Source organism: Nelumbo nucifera, chromosome 7, assembly GCF_055504915.1.
Source record: "Nelumbo nucifera cultivar China Antique chromosome 7, China Antique-T2T, whole genome shotgun sequence".
NCBI classification, from domain to species: domain Eukaryota; kingdom Viridiplantae; phylum Streptophyta; class Magnoliopsida; order Proteales; family Nelumbonaceae; genus Nelumbo; species Nelumbo nucifera.
Genome location: NC_142655.1, coordinates 50,586,958 through 50,611,810, shown reverse-complemented (window position 1 = coordinate 50,611,810; position 24,853 = coordinate 50,586,958). Strand labels below are relative to the sequence as shown.

The window sequence follows — 24,853 nt, the reverse complement described above, 5'->3', positions numbered from 1 at the left end:
TGGTTGAGATCACTATTTGAGGAGTTGGGTATTGCTTATGGGATGCCCTTAATGCTGTACTGTGATAATTAGGCTGCCATTAATATAGCTCATAATTCAGTACAACACGACAGAACTAAGTATATTGAAGTGGACCGACACTTTATCAGAGAAAGGGTTACATCTCAAGAAGTATGCCTTCCCTACATCACCTCCGACATGCAGCTTGTAGATCTTCTCACCAAGGTTGTTTCAAGGAAGAAGTTAAGAGGTAGACTTATGCAAGTTGGGAATGACAAATATCTATTCCCAACTTGAGGGGGAGTGTAGAGAACACTGATGTGGACCCCACTATGTTCGTATGACAGTAATAGATAGTTAGTTATGTTAGTTGATAGTTTATTTCAGCCTTATGTTATTAGCTTTTTTGTAAGCAATAAGGGTAATTGAGCCCTTTTACAGTTATTCGAATACTAATATAAATTATAAGAGTGGGGCGGCTATTGCAAGTTACTCTCTATTTTCTAAATCCTCTCTTTGAGTTCTTTTTCTCTTCAATCTTTATTTGTTTTTTCTCATTAAAACCCAGGGTAGATTGTAGTCTTGTTCGACTACTTCACCAAAAGATTTCAGGCTAATCAGTTTGGTTGCTAGCATTTACAAGTTGATAGCTAAGGTGGTCTCATTAAGAATCAAGAAGGTGCTCCCCTCTCTTATCTTCCAATCTCAAGGTGCCTTTATTCAAGAGAGATGGATTGTGGATCAAGTATTAATTACAAATGAATGGGTTGAGGCTTAGAAGAGATCAAGGAAAAAGGGGGTTGCAATCAAGTTGGATTTTGAAAAAGAATATGATTTAGTAAGTTGTTATATAGGGCTAACTGTTTGTACTCTATTCAAGGGGATCCTCCTTCCCCATTTATTTTTACATTGGTGGTTGATGTCCTTACTCCTTAGTAAGTTGTTATATAGGGCTAACTGTTTGTACTCTATTCAAGGGGTGGTTGGTGGGAACGGACAATGTTCTAGTCACTCACCTTCAGTGTGCAGATGATATTTTGATCTTTTGCGATGGGGAGAATGGAGAAGGTGTAGCTAACTTGAAATTGGTGGTCAATCTTTCTGAGAGAATGTCTAACCTGGGTGTAAATTGTATCACAAACTTACTGGTTGGGGTTAACATTGAAAGTGAAGAGCTTAGATCTTTGGTTGAAACATTGGGATGTGAGAGTGGAGATTGTCTTTAAGGTACTTAGGTTTACCTCTAGGAGATGACTCTAGGCTGGCTAGCATTTGGAGTCTAGTGGTAGAGAGAATTGAGAAGAGACTGGCTGGATGTAAGAGGAACTATATTTCTTTGGGCGGGAGACTTACTTTGATCAAATCCACTGTAGCTAATCTCCCGATTTACTTTATGTCAGTCTTCAAGATGCCCCAGGTAATAGTGAAAAAAATAAAGAAGCTTATGAGAGACTTCCTTTGGGAACTGGGAATTGGGGGACAGGAAGAATGATCGTTTGGTGAGGTGGAAAATGGTGATTAATCAAAAGGAAGGAGGGTTGGGGATTGACAATGTGAGACTGAAAAATCAGGCACTGCTAAGCAAATGGCTTTGATGTTTCCCTGTGGAATGTGAGAGGTTATGGCATAGAGTGGTGGCTATATTAATGGCGTGTCAATAAATGGCTGGGATGTGGACTGTCTGCAAAGGGCAACTCTGGCTACACCTTGGAAAGCAATTCATGGCATTCTTCCATCTTTCCTCAACCATGTAAGGTGTGATCTGACTTCCGGTAATAAAATTAGATTTTGGGAGGGTGTGTGGGCTTGTGAGTTCCCTTTGAAAGACATCTTTCCCTCCCTTTATGTCCTCTCCAATTTCAAAGGAAAACTTATGGCTGACTTACTGATCTTCACCACTCCTCTTTTGGGTTGAATTGGAATTTGGGGCTCACCAGATATCTAAGAGAGTCTGAATTCCATTTGGTGTCTAACTTGTCGAGTGTTATCGAATCAGTAACTTTTGTTAATGATGGGAGGGATGCTTGGTGGTGGTCCCTTTTCTCTATTGGGCAGTTTTCTTGTAAACCTCCATTTAACTCCATTTCTACTTCCTCCCCCCCACTTTCCCTGTAAAAGAAATCTGGTGCATTCCTATTCCTTCAAAGGTCAGTACTTTTTGCTGTGAAGTGTTCCATGGGTGCATAAATACTTGTGATCTGTTGCAAAATAAAAGACCAAATTGGGCCTTATCCTCAAACTGGTGCTTCTGTGTAAGTTGAGTAGTGAAACTGTTTTCCACCTCTTAATCTCTTGTCTCTTTGTTGCATTTGGGAAAGTCTTATTTTTTTTTTTTTTTTTCTCTTTGGTTGTAGGTGGAACCCTCCTGTCAGTTTGGATGGAGTTTAGCCCCTCTGCTTTGAGTAGTACAAAAAAAAGAGGCAGAATATTATGGAGATGTACAAGGGCAGCGGTTTGTTGGATAGTGTTGGAAGAAAGAAATGCAAGAATCTTTGTGGGAAAGGAAAGAAGCTTGGATGTGCTAAATGATTGTATTACTCTTAAAGTTGCTCATTGGGTAAGAACTTTGAAACTATTTTTAGACTTTGGAGTGGAGGATATTATCTGGAATTGGGGGGCAGTTGCACGATCTTCTTCTAAGAAATAAAAACTTCTAGAGGTCTGGTCTCTCCCAATGACTTGTTGGAAGAAGCTGAACTTTGATAGTAGCAGTATGGGTAACCCTGCTCCTTCAGGTATTTGAGGGGTTATTAGGGATGAGGGAGGCAACATTAATGCCTTATTTTCAGATCCAATTGAGCAAGGTAATTCAGTGAGAGCAGAACCCTTAGCAGCATTAGCATAGAGGACTATCTACGCCACCTGCTAGAAAAGGTGATCTCTTACAAGTTGGAGGGGCTACAAGTACAACTGGAAAGGTGAAAGTAATAAGAAATGATTTAAGTGCCCATAATTTAGCAATGGATATGGCACCATATGGAACAGAATGGCAAACAGGATTCATGTAGCCAACCCCATGTAGATGGGGCAAGGCTTAAATGATGATGAGCTAGATTGGGAGTATTAGGTTTATGAGAAAATTGGTTATCTATCAAAAAAACATTGAAATTACCTCCCAAACATCAAGGTCCTTTCCATAGCATAAATTTCTTCCCAAACCTCTGTTTGTTCTCTATGTTGTTTTGACCCGAGTGCTTGCTATTACTCATTACCCACTCAACTTGTCACATTCCTCAAATTTACTGATAATAAGTTCCATCCGACCAATTCCTCCATGTAGTCAAACAATTCAGATTTCCACATTAAAATGGTTCCACTTGAGGTTTCCAAAGTTTGTGCTAAGCCAATTGGATGTTTTTTGTTTGTGCAGATACTTCTTACCCATCTAGCATTAACCTCTAATAATTTGAACTCCTACAAAAGAATTATGTCTAAATTGACCTTACCTAGAATACCCAAAATATTTATCTTCCTTGCAGTCCCTAGCCATCTGACATTGCAATTTACCATCTTCATTACCTTTCTTCTTTTCCTATCCCTTCTCCCTAATCTTATATCTACTCCCCTATTTCCTACCTTTCTTTTATCAACTTCATTTCACATCTGAGTTTTCTCCACTTCTTTCATTCTCCTCTTCTTCCTTTCTGATTCTCCATTCCTTCAAAACATTGAAAGCACAGAAGTTGCACTAGCCACCAGGAGGTGATGACTTATTCACCAAAGAGTTTATAGGCACACAGTTGTGATGCTTCATGAAGTTGGTTTTGATATTAGTTTGATTAACAAATTTTTTCTAGTGGAAGTTTGTACTTGGTATTGACTTGTTTTCTTTATTGCCAATTCAGGTTCCACAATTTCTTTTGGATCATATGTGGAGAAAGGGTGAGGCATGTAAAATTGTGTGTACGCAACCTCGACGTATATCAGCAACATCAGGTACCTAATGAACATGATGTGTAATTCTTATTTTTTTATTTTCTTCTAGCCCGTCTTTCAAAGTTACTTCATCTTACTAGTTTGGGGATAACCTGTGTTACATAGTTGCTGAGAGAATATCTTCTGAAAGGGGTGAAAAAGTTGGAGAGACAGTTGGATACAAGGTAATGCTTATTATACATTGATATTAGCATACCTATTGTTTTATCTTCCAATGGAACACTGCTTACTTTAAAGATGATGATTTTTTATGCAGGAGGCATTAAATTCTTTTTTTTGCTTACTGAAACTATCTACTTTACCATGTTGGGTTAAGTTTGGGGAGGGATTACAATAATCAAATATAGGAAAATCATAAGATTACAAATGCAGCGAGAAAAAAAAAACAGTTACAATTCTCTGAGCATTTAAAGATACCTTGTATAATTCTCCGACTCCAACATGCATGTTGGTGCATTGTTACCACATAAAACTTGTGACCTATGTTCTATAGCATTTTTTTTTCTTAGAAAATCTTACATATGATGAATTTTATTTTGGACACTGTTTTTCTTCCATTTCGTTGTAGTGTTTTAATCTATTTTAGTTTGTAAAGTTGATTTGTTTGTTCCATCATTAGATACGACTGGAGACTAAGGGTGGGAAGCATTCATCCATTATGTTTTGCACAAATGGGGTTCTTCTGAAGGTGCTGGTTGGAAAAAGAGCTGTTTCTTCAAAGACACAGCCTTCAAATAGATTCTTGAAAGGAGATAATTTTGAAGTAACACACATCATTGTGGTAATAATCTAGTGCATGCATAAATTTGATGATTTAATCATAGTTTTAACAATAAAATTTGTGAATATCTGTAGCCTTTGGAAATTTAGGATCTTGTACTTTGATTTTAATTTTATTTATTCTCATAATGTTTCTTCTTTCTCTGTGGTTCTTTTGTTGCCCTTCATATCGTAGAAGATGTTTGGGTGGCTGTTTGGATGTTCTGATACTGCATATCCAAAAACTAACTGAAACTAGCACATCCACAAGCTTCTATGTTGCATGGTTACACATATGCATTCTTTTATTCAAGAGTTGGGTACAACCCTGTTGAGATCATGTTTTCCATGCAAGGGTATAGTCATTTGGCTAATTAAGGGGTTAATTGTAATGTATTTGTTGTAAAATAAATACAAGTTAGAGGGCCACATCTTGAACTTTGACAGGTCATTATTACATCATTTTTTTCTTCTACTTTTTATTTTTCTATTCTTTCTTTCTTTCTTTCTTTCTTTCTTTCTTCTTCTTAACATCATATTATAATACCCACAAATCACAAATTGGCATCAGAGCATTATTTTGGCCTGTTTCACAAGTTCAGATCAGCTGCCCACAGAGCGCACCCCACATGGACATCTTAGTGTGCATTGGGAACATATGCTTTACATGTCATGGGGAGATGTTCCGAATGCATGGTTGGGATGTGCTGTGGAGTGTGCTCTGTAGGGAGCCCATGCAATTCCCGGTTTCACATCATTGCAATTATGGCTGACTTCTGATGTCATCATCACTGACCACTGATGAAGGTAACCCCAAATCATTGATCACAGATCTGTCTCTTTTGTTCTTTTGGACTCAATCTACACTTAATCTGTGAATGAGCGTGCAAATCATAGTCAATTTTTGAATGATGGATCTTAATCGAATGATTTCTTGAGAGAGAATTAAGGTAGGAGGAAGTGGTATAAATTTTATATCAATTTTTCAGATGCAAAATTTGCACTGCTAATGGATGCAAATGAGACAAAAAGTGCGAATTTTGCATCATGCAAGAGTGCAAATCATAGTCACAAACAAATGGATTCAAAACTGATCCAGGTGCAAAATCTGTATCCAGTTCAAATTTTCATTGCAAACAAATGCAACCTAAAGTAATTTACTAGGTGAAGATACAATCTTTGATATTTTTTGATAAATAATAACTTTTTATTAAGAAGCAGGAAAATTAGAAAGAGAACATTCATACAGAGGTGCGGAATGCAGCCTCCATTACAAAAACAGAGTTATAACTGAGCCCAAACAACTATGACTTATACACCCCGCGCTTAGCAAAATAATCAGGCAACCTGTGAGCTGATCTCCTTATCCATTTTACTCTAACAGTCATGTCTCTAATCAACCATCTAAATCTTTTCATTGTTTCCCTGTATTTTCAGATAAAGAAAATGTAAATTAAGAGACTTGAACCCTAGTCATTTGCTTTATAAATTAAGAAATTTGCCATCCATCCACCATAAAGTTGTAAAATATATTATGTATAGTATTTATATGATCTGTAGTATATATACATATATGCCACATCATCATGCTTTGGCCCCGGTCCAGTTCTTTGAACATTCTTTCTGATGATATTTGGGTCATGCTATTAGGGCTGTACACGGGTTGGTTCCGTTTGGTTTTATACAATTTATTCAACCAAATTGACTTGCTCGGATTGACATCTTTACCACTCAAAACCAACCGAGAAAACTTGAAATCCAAACTCAACATGAGTTCTCGGTTTGGTCGGATGACCATACCATCATCCTTGTCAAGTGTCAAACCCCTTCACAAAATCAAACCCACTATCCTCCATGAATATGACGCTCTGCATTTCATTGAAGGCTTGCATCTACAAAACTAGTATTATTTAAAGATAGACTGATAGTAAAAGTAAGTCTTCAAAACTAATATTATTACAAAATAGGTTGATGGTAACAATGATTGTAGTAGTTCATCCTGATCTCATGTAACTTGAGTTGGAGGATGGAGGTGAAAGGGGGCTTTTGTTGTGAATAGGCAAATTAGTTACCTCAGCATTATGACAAAGAGATGGGAGGGATAAGAAGAGTGAAGGGGATTTCTCCAGTTCAGTTGCAGAGGTTGAGAAAGAAGATTCTTCCAATACCTATATCTCAGTAAATCGATGAAAAGCAACAGAAATGTCTCAAAAAAAGTGAACATAACAGAAATGAGCAGCTGCAGCTCTACAAGAGCATAGGTGAATCTCTTCCGCTCCTTAGAGTGATGAAATGCTTCGTCCTTTTCAAATCTGAAGCCTACTTCAAGAAATGAACTCCTTTGTCATCCAGTTGGAAACAATCACCTTTGTCTTCATTCTCATCCCTAGTGTTTTTTCTCTATAAAGACAATGCAACCCATTCTCCTATTCTGTGAAGGCCCAGGTAAAGTGATGTCACTAGAATAATAGGTGGGGATTGGCAAAATCTTCCCCTCAAATTAAAAACCTGAGTTTGGTGAGGTAAATGAAGTGGATATTATAAATGTATTTTCCTTTTACATTGGAAACAGAGGTACGTAGAGTGATGAGAAATGAAAATTACCGAATAGAAGCTGTAAAGGGTAAAAGGCCAAATGGGGTAAGAGTTAGAGAAGAAAGCTAACAGTCGATTGAACTGGCCTCGTAAATCATAATGTGTGACAAATTTTACAATTTGTATGAGAAAACAAATATTAGCATATATTCTGTCAGTTGGGTTATTTTCAGTTTATAAATGTATAAACCGAAGCTGACCCGACTGGTGGGGTTGTACATTTTATCAATTCAAAACTGACCGACAGCATCAATAAACCGAACATATTGGGTTGAGTTGGGTCGGTTTGGTCAGTTTGATTGGTTTAGCATTCTTTGTAAACAGCTCTGCATGCTATGATGAATGAAAGTGTCAGATTATATTGGTCTAGTGTTCCTATAGGAGAGTCCACCTGTGGAGTGGTTTCTCAAAGGAAACCAAACCAAGTTGCAACTTTTCAATGAGATATGTTGTGCTCTTATTTAACTTTCTTGGTGTGTAATTAGGAAGATACTATATTTGTTTGATTGTACATTGGAACTGTTTATTGCTTTACTCATTCAATTGTAACTTTTGTAGGATGAAATTCATGAAAGGGATCGGTTCTCTGACTTCATCTTAGCAATTCTCAGGTATTTGCATATAAAACTATCCATTCAATTATTTGGTGTCTTACTTGAACAAGACCAATAAATATCTTTGGTAGTTTTTATGTAAGGGGGCAACCCATGCAGATGTATTGAAAATGTTGCAATTATTGAGTAATATTTAATTCCAAATTTAATTAAACAGACCTTTTAGGTGAGAACTCCATTGCATATATCAATTTGGGTTCTATATCTTTACACTAATGTAAGTTAAGATTCTTTGTTTAGCGAGTATATGTTGGTATCTGATTATAGTTATATTTTTGGGGAACCATATGTATGACCAGGTATCTCCCACAGGGCAATCTGGTGTGGGGACAAGGAGACTCCCGTGTTTGTCTCTTCAGATTTTATTTATAAGAAAATTTTCTGTTCATTAGTCATTGGATCCTGTATTAGTTATGTCGTTTAGAAACTGTATGTATGATCAGAATCTTCAACAATTGCTGTCTTTCTGCTACTGTGTTTTCTGCCTCTTATCTGATCTGTTAATGATCAAAAGAAAATATACAGAACAGGGTATAGTGCAAATTATATGGTTTTTTTCTTAAATCCTATGCTATTATATTCTAAACTATTGTCTTATCTGAATAAACTCCTTCCCATGTTTCTCTAATCTGTCTTTGGTAAAATTGGTTGTTCCTTGTGAGATTTGGTTTTCTCCACTCTGTATGTCTTCTTATTCATATCTCCAATCTTAATTCAACTACTGCCTCCTTTTGCAAATAAGGCAGTCTACTCTTCTTGTATAGGATTCATTGCAATCTTCCTGCTTATCTCTGACTGTATAAGAGCATAGACCTCCTGTATAGTGGGCAGCTCCATACCCAAAAAAAAAAAAATCGAACCCTTATAGGAGGGGTTACTTCAGCTAGAAAAGGCAGGACTCTTTATTGTGATAGAAATGCGCAATTGGCTTTAGTATCCTCTTCACATTTCCAATATATTGACTGGTAATGATCAAGTTCCTTTCACATTGATGCTAGGGCTGAAAAGTACGCAGAGAGGTTTTCTAGCATGATATATCTGTTCAACACACATAGCCTTATCTTGTTCCCAAATCCTCCTTGCAATGTCTACTGATATAAAATTCTTCCTCAAAGTTTGTTGGATAGTAGAGAGAAGCCATGACATGATCATGTAGTTATCTTGATTCCACTTGGGTTGAGCAATATCCCCATCCAAGTATACTAAATTCCCTCTCCCTCCATGAAAAAATTCTCTTCTTTGGACCCCTCAAGTATTTAAGTCCATCAAGACAAGTAATATAAATGTGGAAATTCTGGAAAAAATGAATTTTGGCCAAAAGTGGAGAAATTGGATGAAAGTTTGTGCATTCTCTCCCAAATTTTCCATTCTGATCAATGGACAATTTGTAGGCTTCTTTGAGAGTTCTAGAGGGTTAAGGCAGAGAGACCCCCTATCTTCCCTTCTCTTTATTTGTATTGCTGAAATTCTAACTCTCTTTAGTCAGTGGGCTGTTGATTAGGGTTGTGAGAAGGGTTTGCAATCTCCCTAGAGGGTGAAAAAGTGAATATTCTTCAGTTTGTAGATGATAATTTATGCTGTATTGATGCTTCTCTTGAACGGTTGGAAAAGCTTCTTGAGATCCTTAGCTGGTTTGAAGTTGTCACACGTTTGAAAGTCAACTTTAATAAAAGTCAAATTATTCCAGTTGGTGAAGTCCCTAACCTGGAAGAATGTGCTAATATGTTGGCTAGTCAGGTGGACCAGCTTCCGGTGAAGTATCTCGGCCTTCCATTGGGGGTGAAATGCTCCTCCTCTGCCATTTGGGATCTAATAATTGAAAGATTGGAAAGGAAATTGTCCTCATGGAAGGCAAAGTACCTTTCCTTTGGTGGTAGAGTCACCCTTCTAAAAAGTACCCTTTCCAACCTATTTTCTTTCTCCTTTTCCTATCTCAGATAAAGTGGCTAGGAAAATTGAGACTCTCCAAAAAAACATTTTGTGGAGGGGTTGGGAGGAAGAAAGGAAAACCCACCTTGTGAACTGGAACCAAATCTACTTCCCTAGGAGCAAGGAGGCCTAGGTTTGAGAAGAATTAAGGTGACAAATTCGGCATTGCTTTGCAAATGGATCTGGAGATTTGCCACCGAAAGGGGAGCTTGGTGGAGAAGCTTAACTGCATCTAAATTTGGGGTTGAATGGGGTAACCGGAGAACTAAACAACCCCCCCACCCCCCCACCTAACTGGGGTTATTCATTATAGAAAAGTATCATGAAGGTTTTCCCCTTGTTTGATGGGGGAATCAGCCTCAATGTTGGTAAAGGGGATAGGATCAAATTCTGGAAAGATCATTGGTGTTTGAGTCATTCCTTGGCTAATGAGGTTCCTCTTATCTTCCAATGTGCCTCCAACCTGAATGCTTCGGTTGCTGAAGTCTACACAGTTTTGGTCAATGAGGTGCTTTGGGTTCCCCAGTTCAGAAGAGGTCTTTTTGATTGGGAAATTCAAGAAGCTACAAGACTGTTGGAGATTCTACTGGTTCAAATCATTGACCACAATTAGGATGATCAGTGGAGTTGGGTCTGGACCAAAGATGGTGTTTTCTCAGTAAAATCAATGGCCAGTAGACTCTGTAGTAGAGTGGTAGTGGAGGATTTCCCTCCTAAGCAGATTTGGAATTCAGTTTACCCATCTAATGTTAATTTTCTTGTCTGGACAGTGGCCTTAGACAAATGTCTGTCCAGAACCAATCTTGAAAGAAGAGAATTGCAGATCCCAGATAAGTCTTGTGCCATTTGCGATGATCATCTGGAGTCTACGGATCATATCTGCATTCATTGCCCGTTTGCTGCCCAGGTGTGGTATTACTTCTTGAAGACTGGGGGGATATGTTGGGTCATGCCTAAATCGGCTAAGGAGTTGTTATGTAGCTAGAAGCTCAGTAAATTGACAATAAGAGGGAAATTGGTCTGGATTTCTATCCCGGCAGCTTTGATTTGGGCCATTTGGTCTGAGAGAAATAACAGAATTTTTAATCAGAGTGAGAGGACCCGAGGATATAGTTCAGACAGCTGTTGGTAAACTGCTCTCTTGGATTTCAGTCACCCCAGAATTCAGACACAAATGTAACTCATTTACTGAGAAATCAGTCAATTTGGTGCTTATAATGGGGGTCCCTCAAGTCTCCCTGGTTGTTGGCAGGTTCTGTTTTGTACTTTTATGAGTTTGATCTAATAAATTTATCTTACCTTTTCAAAAAAATGTGGAAATTCATCTTCTGCATACTGTTTCTAAAATTGAGTGAATGGAGGTAACACTTGATGCAGCTGAATCCTCAGTTGCCATGAGAAAAACAGCAGACACCTTTTAATAGCACTTCAGCCTACTCAAAAAACACATGAAAGAAACTGTCTACCCCTAGTTCATTCAGATTCACGTCTGTCACAGGCCACATGGCACCAGCCAATGGATTAACAGAATAACAGTCCATACAGACCCTCCTAGTTGTGTAATAGGCCATGTGTATATGCAACACACTGGCAATATTTCACTTTTCCTGATGCTTGTCAAAAATATGTCATCTGAGGTCCACAGGTTCAAAGAATATGATCAAGAAGAGCGAGCCAACCTTTTTACACAGAAAAGTACTCCCACCAAATCTTCTTAGAGGTTTAACTAATTACCTGGAATGATAATTCTCCATCTGCCAAGGCTACTTCCCCTCGTATACACTTCATGATTGGGTAGAGTTCTCATGGTACAAACCCTAGCAGTCGACATACCACACGATCTTCACTCTCATCCTTAAACTTCAGTCATCACAAACAATGTTTCTTGGTGCTACAGCCAAGAATAATTAAAAAAGAAGAATAAACACCTGCTGACCAGTATGAGAACTCCCAAGACTTTCTCATTAGCCTTTTTTTATTTGATGGATAACATAATCAAATTTATTTGTTGTGAGGAAAAAATGAATAGATACAATCAATGCCTAGCACTCAATGCAGGCCAGCAACACTTACCCAATCAACAAAACTTTCTTAATTACTGGCCGGTCGGACCAGTTAAACTGTGACTGAGGCCCCTGGCTGGTTCCATCATACACTAAAATTCTAAAAATCGCAACTCATGAAAAACTGGTGAAAACTGGATCACCAGCCAGTTTAACTGACTGGTGAACTGGTCTGGTTTTATAAAACTGCCTAGTGACTAAATGATTCGAACTTATAAAATGCTAATGGTAAGACTTGAACCCATGACCTTTATTTTGTGTGTGTTGTCTCGTTACCATTAATCCACATGTTTACTTGTGCTCATTTATACCTCTTTAATGTATATATTGTTTTAATACAATTACACATACATATCTTAAAGAAAATGTGTGTTGAGAGGCTTGAACCCTGGTAATTTGCTTTAAAAATTAAAAAACTTGCCATCTATCATCATGTTCAAGTTTGATAATATTTTGTAAAATATATAGTATTTCTGTGACCTGCAGTATATATGTATATATATTACATCATCACAGTTCAACATCCGCTTAGACCATGGTTGAACCATTAAACTATGAACCTCTACCTTTTCCGGTTCTATGTCCAGTCCAGTTCTCTGAACACTGTATTTACATTAAGAAGCCCATCTGTATTCTAATAGAGTTGCTGTCCATTCACCCCTTGCTTTGCTAAAGTGTACCATTGTGTTGGTATTCTTGGGCACTCACTGAAAACCCTTGATAATGTAAATGTCCTTTCCCTAAGCTTTTACTTCCCTTATAATTGTTTTGAACTGTCAAGTAACCAAGCTCTTATTTCAAAGCGAATCCAGCACCACTTTAGAGTCACCTTCCACCAACTGTCAATTCCAAGGGATCCCACCAGCTCTATCCCGTGGAGTAAGCCTATGCTTTTGTTGAGTTGTCATGGCTAACGGGGCCTGAAAACAAAGCTTATATGAATCCTCTTTCTTCTCTAAGAGTGTCTCCAATGCTATGGGCCAGGGTTGCATACACTGCCCCCATCAAAGTTCAACTTTACGAAGTTTGGGTGTAGTGGCTTCCAAGGATGGTATATCTTTAGCCTAGCATTAGAAGATCCAGCCACCCAAAACCATTCTCCTAATTTCTTCCAGTTAGAAAGGATAAAATGTCTTCATGGTTTTGACCCAATATATCACCCTTCTTGCTGTTCCTTCAAGTAGCTCGTCACTTATATTATGCTTGTCTTTGAAGATTATATAGTTCCTTTCTTCCCAAAATGGTTGCTTTTTGTCTTCTCCAGAGGGCCTTTCTCCTTTTCTGGTGAATTAAGAAAGGAAGCATTGAACAAATATGTCACACCAGAGGGAGGGAGCTACTTGCATCCAAAGAGAGCAAAGAACCATTCCCGAAATCCAGCCACAAAGGGGCAGGAGATTAGTGGATGGAATGACAGTCTAAATAGAGAATACAGATATGAGGGGATAAGCACGAATTTGGTTTTCTCCTCCAAATGATGTCATAGATATGATACACTTCCCAGAAGAAAAGAACCATTCCCAAAATCCAGCCATAAAGCAGAAGGAGATTAGTAGATGGAACCACAGACTAAATAGAGAATGCAGAGATGAAGGGATAAAACACCAAATTGGTTTTCTCCTCCGAATGACATCATAGGTATTAGTTTATGATGATGCACTTCCCAGAAGAAAGCTCTCACCATGAGTGCTGCCAATTTACTCAGAATTTCTTTAGCTGGAAATGATGGGTTAAAAGGGGGATGTAAGGGCACTGGACAAAGTGGAGTAGGAGAGAAGTTCCAAAGGATTAGGAAGCCAAGGTGGATGGGACCTTGAAATCTCACAGGTCTTTTCTCAAACCAAGGTTCCAAGAAATTTCAGAAGATGAAGAAGCAAAAGAGGAAACATGCTTGCCTTTGCAAATGGAGATGGAGTGCAAGTCTAGTTGGGCATCCTTAAGTGGAGAGTCTTCCCACCATAAGTCTTCCTAGAATGTAACAATAGTTCCAGAGCAAACACAATACCTTATGGATTTATTTTTTCTTGTTAACCATTTTCAGTTTTCTAATTTCCTTTGTTATCCATCACTCTCTCTGATTCGACCTTTACTGCTTTTTTCTGGAGTAAAAAGAACCTAAATTACATGTGAAGCTTTTAATGAAGGAAAATGCAATTGAGAACATCTTATATTGTGTAATAGAATTAATCTGTTTTACATAGAATACACTTCAAAATATATTCTCTCCTGACTTTGGTTGCTTATCCGCAGAGACATGCTCCCACTATATCCTCATCTACATCTGGTCAGTGTCTTTGAACTATATTTTTAGCTTATGTGTTTTTTCTACCTCTCTTGTTCAGTACATGCTTTTCACCCTATTTAGATTAAATCTGATTACCAGCCTTGTCAATTCTTCAACTGAACAGATACTTATGAGTGCTACTCTTGATGCTGAACGTTTTTCACAATATTTTGGTGGTTGTCCGGTCATCAGGGTTCCTGGATTCACTTATCCTGTAAGCACTTTCCATAAGGCGTAAAATATCTAAACTAATTTGTCTTGATTGTTTTGTTGTTGTTATAACTTCTCAAGTGTTCTGCTTTAGGTCAAGATTTTCTACCTGGAGGATGTGCTTTCTATCCTGAAATCATCTGATGATAACCATCTTGATTCTGCTTTATTAGCTGATACAGTTGAAGACGATGAGTTAACAGAGGATTGTAGAGTTTCCATGGATGAAGCTATTGACTTGGCCTGGTCAAGTGATGAGTTTGAACCCCTTCTAGAACTAATTTCCTCTAACACAACACCAAGAATTTTTAATTACCAGCATTCTCTGACTGGAGCATCACCATTGATGGTTTTTGCTGGTAAAGGTAGAGTTGGTGTTGTTTGCATGCTCCTCTCATTCGGTGCGGACTGCCATCTACGTGCCAAGGATGGGACAAATGCATTAGAGTGGGCACAACGAGAAAATCAAGGCGAGGTTGCTGATACCATCAAACAACACATGGAGAATGCCCTTTCCAAGTCTGAAGAAGAACAACAGCTACTTGACAAATATCTGGCAACTGTCAATCCTGAACATATTGATACTGTTCTTATAGAGAAGTTGTTAAAGAAGATATGTAATGATTCAAAAGAAGGAGCTATTCTTGTATTTCTTCCAGGGTGGGATGATATAAATAAGGCACGGGAAAGATTGCTAGCTTCCTCATTTTTCAAGGATTCCTCAAAATTTGTGATCATATCTCTTCATTCTATGGTTCCATCTGTGGAGCAGAAGAAGGTTTTTAGAGCACCACCTCCCGGTAGTCGTAAGATTATTCTTTCTACTAATATAGCAGAGACTGCTGTTACAATAGAGGATGTTGTTTATGTTATTGACAGTGGACGGATGAAAGAAAAAAGTTATGATCCTTATAATAATGTTTCTACACTCCAGTCATCTTGGATTTCAAAAGCTAGTGCAAAGCAACGAGAAGGACGTGCTGGTCGCTGCCAACCTGGAATCTGTTACCATCTTTATTCAAAGACTCGAAGTATGTCTCTGCCAAATTTTCAAGTTCCTGAAATCAAGCGGATGCCAATTGAGGAATTGTGCTTACAGGTGTGATTTAGTGAATGTTTTGTGCTTTCTTTTAAATCATGTAGATGATATGGTTTCAGAATGGCTATTACAACCATGGTTAAATGCATTAGAGCCATAGCCTGATATGTCTCTATGCATACAATTGCACACTTTAAATAACAGTGGTGAGAGGTTTGGCATATCACATTTATTATAAATAGGGAAAAACCCTAATTAACAGTGCAAAGTATTCTTGTGAAAGGGAAAAAAAGACTAGGAAGTGGTTAGTATGTCTTTTTCAATGTGGATGTGCCCCTTTGTCAGAACAACATACGCTAAAACTCTGGCAAATAATAAATGTTTTTAACCATTACTTAAGTACTGTTCTTTTCAGTCCATCTCTAGCTCTTCTAGAAGCATTGGCTTGCAATAAATTACTTCTAACTACTGGTGCAGTAGTTGGTCTTCCATGCATATGTGCTAAACTTCTTAGTGTACTTGCCCTCATCTTATTTTGCAGGAGCCCTAGATCTCCGCAAACAGTCATTTCCAATTCTGTGATTTCTACCTTTGTCACTCATCCCTCATGTGTTCCTTACTAAGAGAGACGAGAGAGAGAGAAGAGAAAAAAGAGGAGAAGAGAATGTAGAGGAGAAGAGAAAGAGTCGATTGAGACTCAAACTCAGGGCTGGCGGTTCCCAGCTTCTTATTTATATTCAGTTAATGTAATAAGAACTGAAGTTACAAGAATGCCCCTGGCAGTTCCTAATAACAAACAACTAACAAGGAAAAAAGAAAGCTAGCTGTCAGCACCTAGATAGACTAGGCTGACAACATACTAACACATACTAACACAGAACCAAACAACATACTAACAGTATACTAACACAACCAATAAATAAGATTCACAACACCTCACAACCTTTTGATTGTGGGTTTGTTGCTTCTTCACTGCCCAATACTATGGACAAAATAGCTTGACCTATTTTCATGTGGTATCTTCCTCTTAATCTGATTGGTATTCTCTGATCAAACAACACTATAGATCCATCTCCACTTTATCCACTCAAATTCTATTAGCAACATCCTCTTCAATCTGCTGACTATCAAAATAAAATAATTGATGTGGCCAGCCACTTTGGTGTATCTTTATGACTATAGTCTTAGTTATTCCCTGATTCTCTCGGTATTTGCTAAATTCAAGAGTTGCAATAAACCTGCTTGATTCAAGAGTTCAGTTTCAATCTTGCATTTAATCCTTTTTGGACACACAACTGCGCTTTTAAGTACTTATTATGCCAAAGTGTTGTCTTTGAATTACTAAAAGTAGTGATTTAAAATGTTACTGTCTTTTAGGTATGATGATTTGCTATGCTTTGGGAGAAAAACAAATGTTGTTCTCAGTAAAGAGCATTACTATTTTTTTTTTCCAGTTGAAGTGCATGCTGATTAATAAAAATTGGGGAAATAACCTACAATTAGTTCACTTGGCCTTGCCTAGAACTGCCTAGATGATTTGCCAACTATGGGTCCTGGTTGAACCCATCCAATCATGCAATTCAATCAGGTTTCTAGACAATGGAGTTTGAAATAAACTAAAGCTACATGTTCTCAATTTCTTGAAATAAAGTGCTTTATTGCCAGATTTATTGTTTTAATTTTGCACAATTTAAAATTTCAGAATATCAACTTACTTTGGATTTGTACGTTGCTGAGGCATTGTGCTGCTTTTTTTCATTTTTAAACTGTCAGGTGAAGTTGCTTGATCCAAATTGCAAAATAGTAGATTTCTTGCAGAAGACATTGGATCCTCCAGTTTCTGAAAGCATACGCAATGCCATCATTGTTCTTCAGGATATCGGCGCTCTATCACAGAATGAGGATCTTACAGAACTGGGGGAGAAACTTGGTCTGCTACCAGTGCACCCGTCAACAAGCAAGATGCTTTTCTTTTCCATATTGATGAACTGTCTTGATCCAGCTTTGACTCTAGCATGTGCATCGGACTATAGAGATCCTTTTATTCTTCCCATGGTGCCAGATGAAAGGAAGAAGGCTGCAGCTGCAAAATCTGAGCTTGCCTCATTATATGGTGGGTACAGTGATCAGCTAATTGTCATTGCAGCATTTGAGTGCTGGCAACGTGCAAAGTATAGGGGTCAAGAGGCACGGTTTTGTTCTCAGTATTTTGTCTCCTCAAACACTATGAATATGTTATCATGTCTGCGTATGCAGCTTCAAAATGAACTAATACGGAGTGGGCTTATCCCAGAAGATGTGTCAAGTTGTAGCTTAAATGCACGGGACCCAGGCATACTTCATTCAGTCCTTGTTGCTGGTTTATATCCAATGGTTGGAAGATTGCTTCCATATAAAAGTGGGAAACCATTTGTGGAAACTGCTAGTGGTGCTAAAGTTCGATTGCACCATCAATCCTCAATTATGAAACTAGCAAAAACTAAATCTAAAACACATCAGCTGGTTGTATATGATGAGATAACCCGTGGTGATGGAGGTATGCATATAAGGAACTGTACCATTGTGGGACCATACCCTTTACTGTTAATTGCTACAGAAATGGTTGTTGCTCCTCCAAAGGGCCATGAGGAGGACAGCGACGAAGATGTGTCTGCATTTGGGAGTGATGAGGATGAAATGGAGATGCATATTGGTTCTTCTGAACAACGAGGAGAGCGAATAATGTCCTCCCCTGATAATACCGTTTCTGTTGTTGTTGATCGGTGGCTCGAGTTTGAGTCAACAGCACTTGATGTTGCTCAAATTTACTGTTTGAGAGAAAGATTGTCTGCAGCAATCCTGTTCAAAGTAAGTTTCCTATTTCTATTACTTGTGTATTTGTGCCATGTATGCCTCTTGTGTCTGTTGGGGTTGCAATTAAAGGAATAACATAGCTGTCAGCCATGTAGGTATTACTTGTCAGCATTAAAGAAAGTGCTAAAAGTAATGGAAATATAGTGCATCGTTTTTGTTACCTTTTTTTTGGTTAAGTATTTTTTTTTTCATTACTCAGTTTCTCCTCTGTTTTTCCTTGTTTTTCTTTCCCCTCATGGTTTACAATTGTATCTTTATGCCCTCTCTCTCTCTCTCTCTCCCCCCCCCCCCCTTCATGTTGCCTTGAGGAAATTATTGCAGATGGTGGCACTGATCGGTGACAACCACTGTTTTCTTCCTTTTCAACTTGTACACCTGGAGAAGCCTTCTTTTATTCGTGAACATCATACTTTATGTCAGAATCCTTTGAACATTTGACCTTCCACTTCATTTGCCGATGATGCTGTGTTTTGATTATTTTTATTTCCAACTTTTTTGCCATCATCAATTCATTGGAATTGGGTTTTCACTTCTAGAACTCCAACCTGAGTTTGTTTCTTTTGGTTTCTTCTTTTAATGATTTCTTGAGGTATTTTTTGGCTGTTCTGCAAATTTCTCCCTTAATGTCTATCTTTTTTATTTCTTTCGATGAACAATAAAGCATTTCTTTAAAAAATTTTAAGATAGATTTACAACTTATACAGCATTTAGTTTTCTCAATAGGCACAAGATGGTCCCTTAAAAAACAAGATAAGTTAATGTGTAGCCCAGAATAATTGACCCCTATTCACCCCTTGCTTAGCTAGTAGGTCTGCCAGCCCATTTGCCGGTCTTCTCTCTCACTGAACTCTGACTGTTAAATTAGAAGTTAGCCATTTGAATCTTCTCACTGCTGTCTCTGGTTCTTTCAGCCACCCAATTACCACTTTAGAGTCTCCTTCTATGATCAGATTTCTGAGGTTCATCTCTTTAGCGATTTGAGCCCCCTGTAAAACAGCTTGGATCTCTGCACTAAGTACTAACCACATTCCCAACTCCAATTGGACCAGAGAATAAAGCCACTATCTGGTCCCCTGCATTTCTGAATACTCCTCCCCCAATCCTAGAAGGCTCAGGATTACTGAGGCTGCTGCCATCAAAGTTTAGTTTTTGAAACTTTCTTCTGGGGGCTTCCAGTCTATAACAGATTTGTCCTTAATCGAAGAAGCTTTAGCAACTAGTTCCCCGTTTCTCCATATGTCATCAAAGGAGAAAGTGAAAATAGATCCAAAGCTTTAGCTTAATTATTATCCTTAAACAGCAGACATTCCCACCCAGAATCCTCATCCCTTTCTTTATCATTAAATATTCTGTTATTTCTTTCCTCCCAAACTTTCCAAACTAAAGTAGCCCTAATACAACTCCATAAGACTCTTCCTCTTTTCTTAGGCCACCTGAAAGTTGTAGGGTCGAAAAGCCCCCCAATTTGCAAAGGCATCCTCCGCCTGCACCCCAAAAAGATCTTATCCCAAAGTTTTACAACAAAAGGGCAAGATATTAGAAGATGGTAACAACTCTCTCCATTTTCTTTGTAAAGGAAACACCAACTTGGGGAGATACAGAGGTTGAGTCTTTTCTTTTGTAAGTTATCCAAGGTGTTTAATTTCCCAAGGGAAACTTCCCAACAAAGAGCTCTGTCCTAAGGGGGAACGGGTTTAGACCAGATTTCCTTACAAAAGGATAGAACACAACTAAAAGAAAAAAGAGGCAGAAGAAAAGGACCCCCGAGAGTTGGGAGTCCAAATTCTAGCATCAGTTTTAGAGAATTGCAAACAAACATTGTCAAGGGTTTTGTGCAACAAAGCAGCTTGATCAAGCTTAGAGTCTCTCAGGTCTCTTCTGAACCCCAAATTCCAACTAAAACCCTGGGATTGGGAGAAAGAGACAAACCGTTGAATAGGTTCATTTTTAAAAAGGGGATATGGAATACAAAGCTGGAAAAAGGTCCTTAAGAATGGAGTTACCAATCCAGGTGGTCTTCCCAAAAAAGAACTTAGTCTCCAGTACACACGTCATACTTGAGGAGGTTGAGGAATTGGGGAAGGATATTGCGAATAGCCTTCCACAGAGAGTTCAAAGTAGACTGCTGAGACACTCTAGCATCCCAACCTTTAGGTAAACATCCATGAATACTTCCTACTACCCCTTCTCTCTAAAGGCCATCTTCAATCCCCAAATCCCCTTGCTCCTTACTTTTCCATACTATATCCCATATCACTAGGTGATCTTTTCTTCCTTCTCCTAGCTCCCATAAGAACTCCCTCATGATCTTGTTTACTTTTAGCACCTCCCTATGTGGCATATTAAAGACTGAAAGGAAGAAAACTGGAAGGTTTGCTAAGGTCGACTTAATTAGGGTAATACAACTCCCTAGAGACACAATTCCTCTTCCAAGCTGATAATTCCTTGGCACATTTTTCAATGATTGGACTCCAAAATCTTCCTTCCTGAGGGTTGGCTCCTAAAGTTATACCTAGATATTTCAATGGGCAACTAGTAATAGGACAGCCTAGGGTCTTTGCTACCCCAATCATCTCCTCCCCCAAGCTAAACCCCACTATGCAGCTCTTTTCCAAATTGATCTTCAATTTAGAGACAAATTCAAACAATTTTATCACTTGCTTCAAATTGCTTGCCTTTTGAGGATCATCACTCAAAAAATAATTGTATTATCGGCAATTTGTAAATGTGTAACAACTATATTCTCTCCCCAACCCTCCAACCCTTAATGAGTCCCAAGCAATGAGCTCTAGAGATAAGGCAACTAAACACCTCTGCCACTAAGGTAAATAAAAAGGGAGAGAGGGGGTCCCCTTGCCTCAAACCTCTAGTAGCTTGGAAGAATTCTCTAACCACTCCATTAAGTAAGACGGAGTAATAACACGTTTTAAAACACCCTTCTATGCATCCACACCACCTCTCCCCAAACCCAAAGTTTCTTAAAGCGATCAAAAGGAAAGACCAATCAACCATGTCATAAGCTTTCCAAGCCCAATTTACATACAATTACCTTTCTTTCCCCTTTTTCTAAAATCCTCCACATTCATTACCTATCAATTTCTGATCTGTGATTTATCTACCTTGAATGAATGCCGCTTGAGGGTAGCTTATCAAGACAGGAATGACTAGCTTCAGTATCAAAGTGCCAAGATTTTATAAATGCTAGTTATCAGGCTAATTAGTCTGAAATCTCTTAGTTGGGTGGCTTCTCCCTTCTTGGAAATCAAGGCTAAGAAAGTCGAATTAATCCTTAGACCAATAAAGTGTTCATTAGCAAATTCCTCAAAAGCTGCTCAAAGGCCCACTTTAATTATCTCCCAACAATCCTGACAAAAAGCCATAATAAAACCATTTAGTCTAGGGGCTTTTGATCTATCCATTGAGAACATCGTCTCCCTTATCTCCTCTAAATCAAAATCCTTTTCCAACATTCTTACCAACTCCGTGCTCAACCTATGCCAATCAAAACATTCCAAAGTAGACCCCACATTCTCGTCTCCTGGAAACTGATTTCAAGTGAGTCACAAACAACTAGCAATCTCTTCTTGATCAACTAGAGCTTCTGCATTCACTTCTAATTTCTCCACAATTTTTTTTTTATTCTTCTGTCATTTGCATGTGCATGGAAAAACTTAGTATTACCATCCCCCTTTTCAATCCATTGGTGCCTTGATTTCTCTCTCCAACTTATCTCTTCCCTCTATAGGATTTCTTCCAGCTCCCTTTTCAAGGACCATCTCATAACCTTGTATTCCTCACTTATCACACATTGACACTCCTTTACATCCAAGAGCTCGATTTGAGAGATTGCAGTTAGTTTTCTCTCCTAAATTCTTCCGAAATGATCTTTATTCCACTCTTTAACTTAACATTTTAGTCTTTACAGCTTTCTATGAAATCTAACCACAAAAAAAAAAAAAATTGTTATTAAATTTAGGAAGAATTATAATCTTGGCCTATTATTTTGTACATTAGCATTCCCACATGCATGCAGTGCAATATACACAACTGTTTGGTTTTGCATAATTTATAATTTATGTGCTTAACTACTAGTAGGCATGGTTCAAAGTATTGACACATTTGATACACACATTTTGTGTATTTAGAGTTTTTAAAGCTCAAAACCTAATATTTTTTTACTATTTTGTTTGATATTTTGTCAGACATGTTGTCACATCATATAGAAATATATAAAAACAAATAAAACTTAAAAACTGTAAGTATTTAGCGTTTCAGAGACCCAGAGATATATATTGATACTTTGAACTTTGCTAATAGGGTATTCTACTATAATGGATTCCCCAAGAATATAGAAACTTAAGTCATTTTTCATTTGTTCATATTAGTTGTGGTTTACTTATGAGGCATGTAGGTATTATATAGAGATTACAGTTACTATGGTTTGCATTCTTAATTCTGTTTGAACATAGAGTTATTGCAATGGAACACTGTAGAGTAGAGAAGCCTGGTAATGGGATGCAAATGTTCTAAAATATTTGACATTCTTTCTTACTGTGTTGTATGTTTTATAAATTAATAATGTTCGAATGCATATGGCATCTGCAAAACTTTCAAGCAGCTATATTTTGGCATCACGATGGCAACTGCTGCTATAATCTCACTTATAATTTGCAGGTAAAACATCCATGTGAAGTTCTACCTCCAGCTCTTGGAGCATCAATATATGCAATTGCCTGCATTTTGTCTTATGACGGGTTATCTGGGATCTCCCTACCCTTGGAATCTGTTGATTCATTGACATCAATGGTCAATGCTGCAGGGATCAACAATTCAGCAGCCGGTGAAGATTCCAAATCAGCATTGTCAGGGGGGAGGAGAGTAGTTGGGCAAAACATTAGCAATTCAAATAATTATCTGAGGCAGCTGATGAATGATGACATAGGTTACGATGTACGCCATAATTCTCCTTCACGTTATCACAAATCAAGAAAACCAGTATCCAATGGTGGACATTTGAGTGGCTCCTCAGCCCAAATCAGGTCACCATCATTGCCATTTGTACCCATACATGGGAGTCAGAGACCACCACAAGTTCAAGGTCTGAGTGGACATGGGTCAGGCAGGCAAGGATCATCTGGCCCAAGAAGTGGATCATATAAACGACATCGTGGCAGTGGGACCCGGTAAGAAAATTGGGTGGAGGGGTAAATGTTGTAGATGGAAGATAAGCAAGAGGTGGCTGTGGTTTTTGTTGTGCCAAAGCAGCTCCATGGAAATTAACAGATAGTAGGAAGGGTGGCTAAGTGTAATAGGCAGCCATCCATCTTTTTTGTACACTAACACAGAGCAAAAAGGCCAAACATTGAACGTTACTAGAAAAAAAGGGAAATTCTTTCCATCTTTTCTTTTCTTTTATTAAGTAATTCCCCAATCAAACTGATTGGATGATTGTATCTTAGAACTTCGCCTTCTCTGCTTGAACCATGCATTCCTCTGTACATATTTGTGTGGGTTGATATGTGGAGCTTAGCAGTCCTAGCCTTATGTTTTCAAACAATGAATCAATTCGTCTACTGTGTTCTGGTGCAACTCTCCACTGTACTACCTAACTATGATATGCTGAATCATCATAACAAGTTAAATCTAGAGGTTTTCAATTAATGGGCATCAAGAACTCACTGCTTGATTTTTCAATTGACTACGGCCCTCCATTACATGGATGCAGCTTATTACACTCAACAACTTTCTGTCCTGAATTAGAACTGTGGGAACTCATCAGCCATACAAAGAGTAGAATGTGTTATGGGCTAGGGTTGTTTTGCTGGCTTGTTTGATCTCTCCTTTAGTTATCTATTCCACCGCCATGACTGAAGTCATGCTAAGCTTAATATGGTATGACTCATTCGGTTTAGGTTGAATTAGACAATTAGACCCACCATGACTTGATTCTTCCGATTATTGTGTTCAAATGAAATGGTGTAAACCGCAAAGAGGATACGTTTTCAAGCATGAACCAACCATGAAGGGGCGCCTCAGCTTTGTCATTTCATAACATTACATAGAGCGAGAGTAGTGTTGGAACAATAGTTCTTTGGGTGGACCATAAGAGATAAGTCCCACATTTCCGAGTAAGGTGCTGTTCGGTATTGTTTACATCTCGTGGATGGACCATTTTGGTCCACGCCATGAGATGGAAGTAGCGTTCGGTTCACTATGGATGGGACTGGTCCATATTATCTTATGGACCTGTTCCATCCACACCCTAATTTCTCAGCAACGGCTTCTTCTCGTGGATGGATTTCTTCCACAGGTTGCCTTTGATAATGTGTTTCATGCACAGTATCTATAACCCTATATCTTGTGCAAGGTCTCCTATGCCAAACCTTTATTGCTGTGCTTTTGCTGTTGTTCTCCACTGCCACCGGCTCTGCGTGCTCCTCCGCCAAACCTCTGTTGCTGTGTTTCGCCGTTATTGCCTCTGTGTGCTCCATTGCCTTTGCTGTGCTCCACTGATGCTGTCCAAGTTCTTCACAGAAGTTAAGACCCATGTTGCATCCTTTTTTGATCTTTA

General features: G+C 38.4%; 1 protein-coding gene across 7 annotated transcripts in view; it reads left to right on the top strand.

The window, feature by feature from the left end:
- Positions 1-23,871, top strand: part of HVT1 (helicase in vascular tissue and tapetum) — a 60,599-nt gene extending 36,728 nt beyond the window's left edge. For 3 of the 7 annotated variants that reach the window (XM_010243789.3, XM_010243793.3, XM_088891396.1), the window contains 9 exons: positions 3,846-3,936; positions 4,042-4,100; positions 4,556-4,717; positions 7,849-7,901; positions 14,147-14,180; positions 14,305-14,394; positions 14,485-15,489; positions 17,203-18,276; positions 22,957-23,871. In XM_010243789.3, the coding sequence (XP_010242091.1) occupies positions 3,846-3,936; positions 4,042-4,100; positions 4,556-4,717; positions 7,849-7,901; positions 14,147-14,180; positions 14,305-14,394; positions 14,485-15,489; positions 17,203-18,276; positions 22,957-23,469 (3,081 nt within the window). In that variant the 3' untranslated portion in view covers positions 23,470-23,871. Of the gene's footprint in view, positions 1-2,354; positions 2,558-3,110; positions 3,703-3,845; positions 3,937-4,041; positions 4,101-4,555; positions 4,718-7,848; positions 7,902-14,146; positions 14,181-14,304; positions 14,395-14,484; positions 15,490-17,202; positions 18,277-22,956 lie in introns of those variants that run through there. The other 4 variants (XM_088891394.1, XM_088891397.1, XM_088891395.1 and 1 more) reach the window with 4 other exon arrangements.
- Positions 23,872-24,853: the final 982 nt, after the last annotated feature.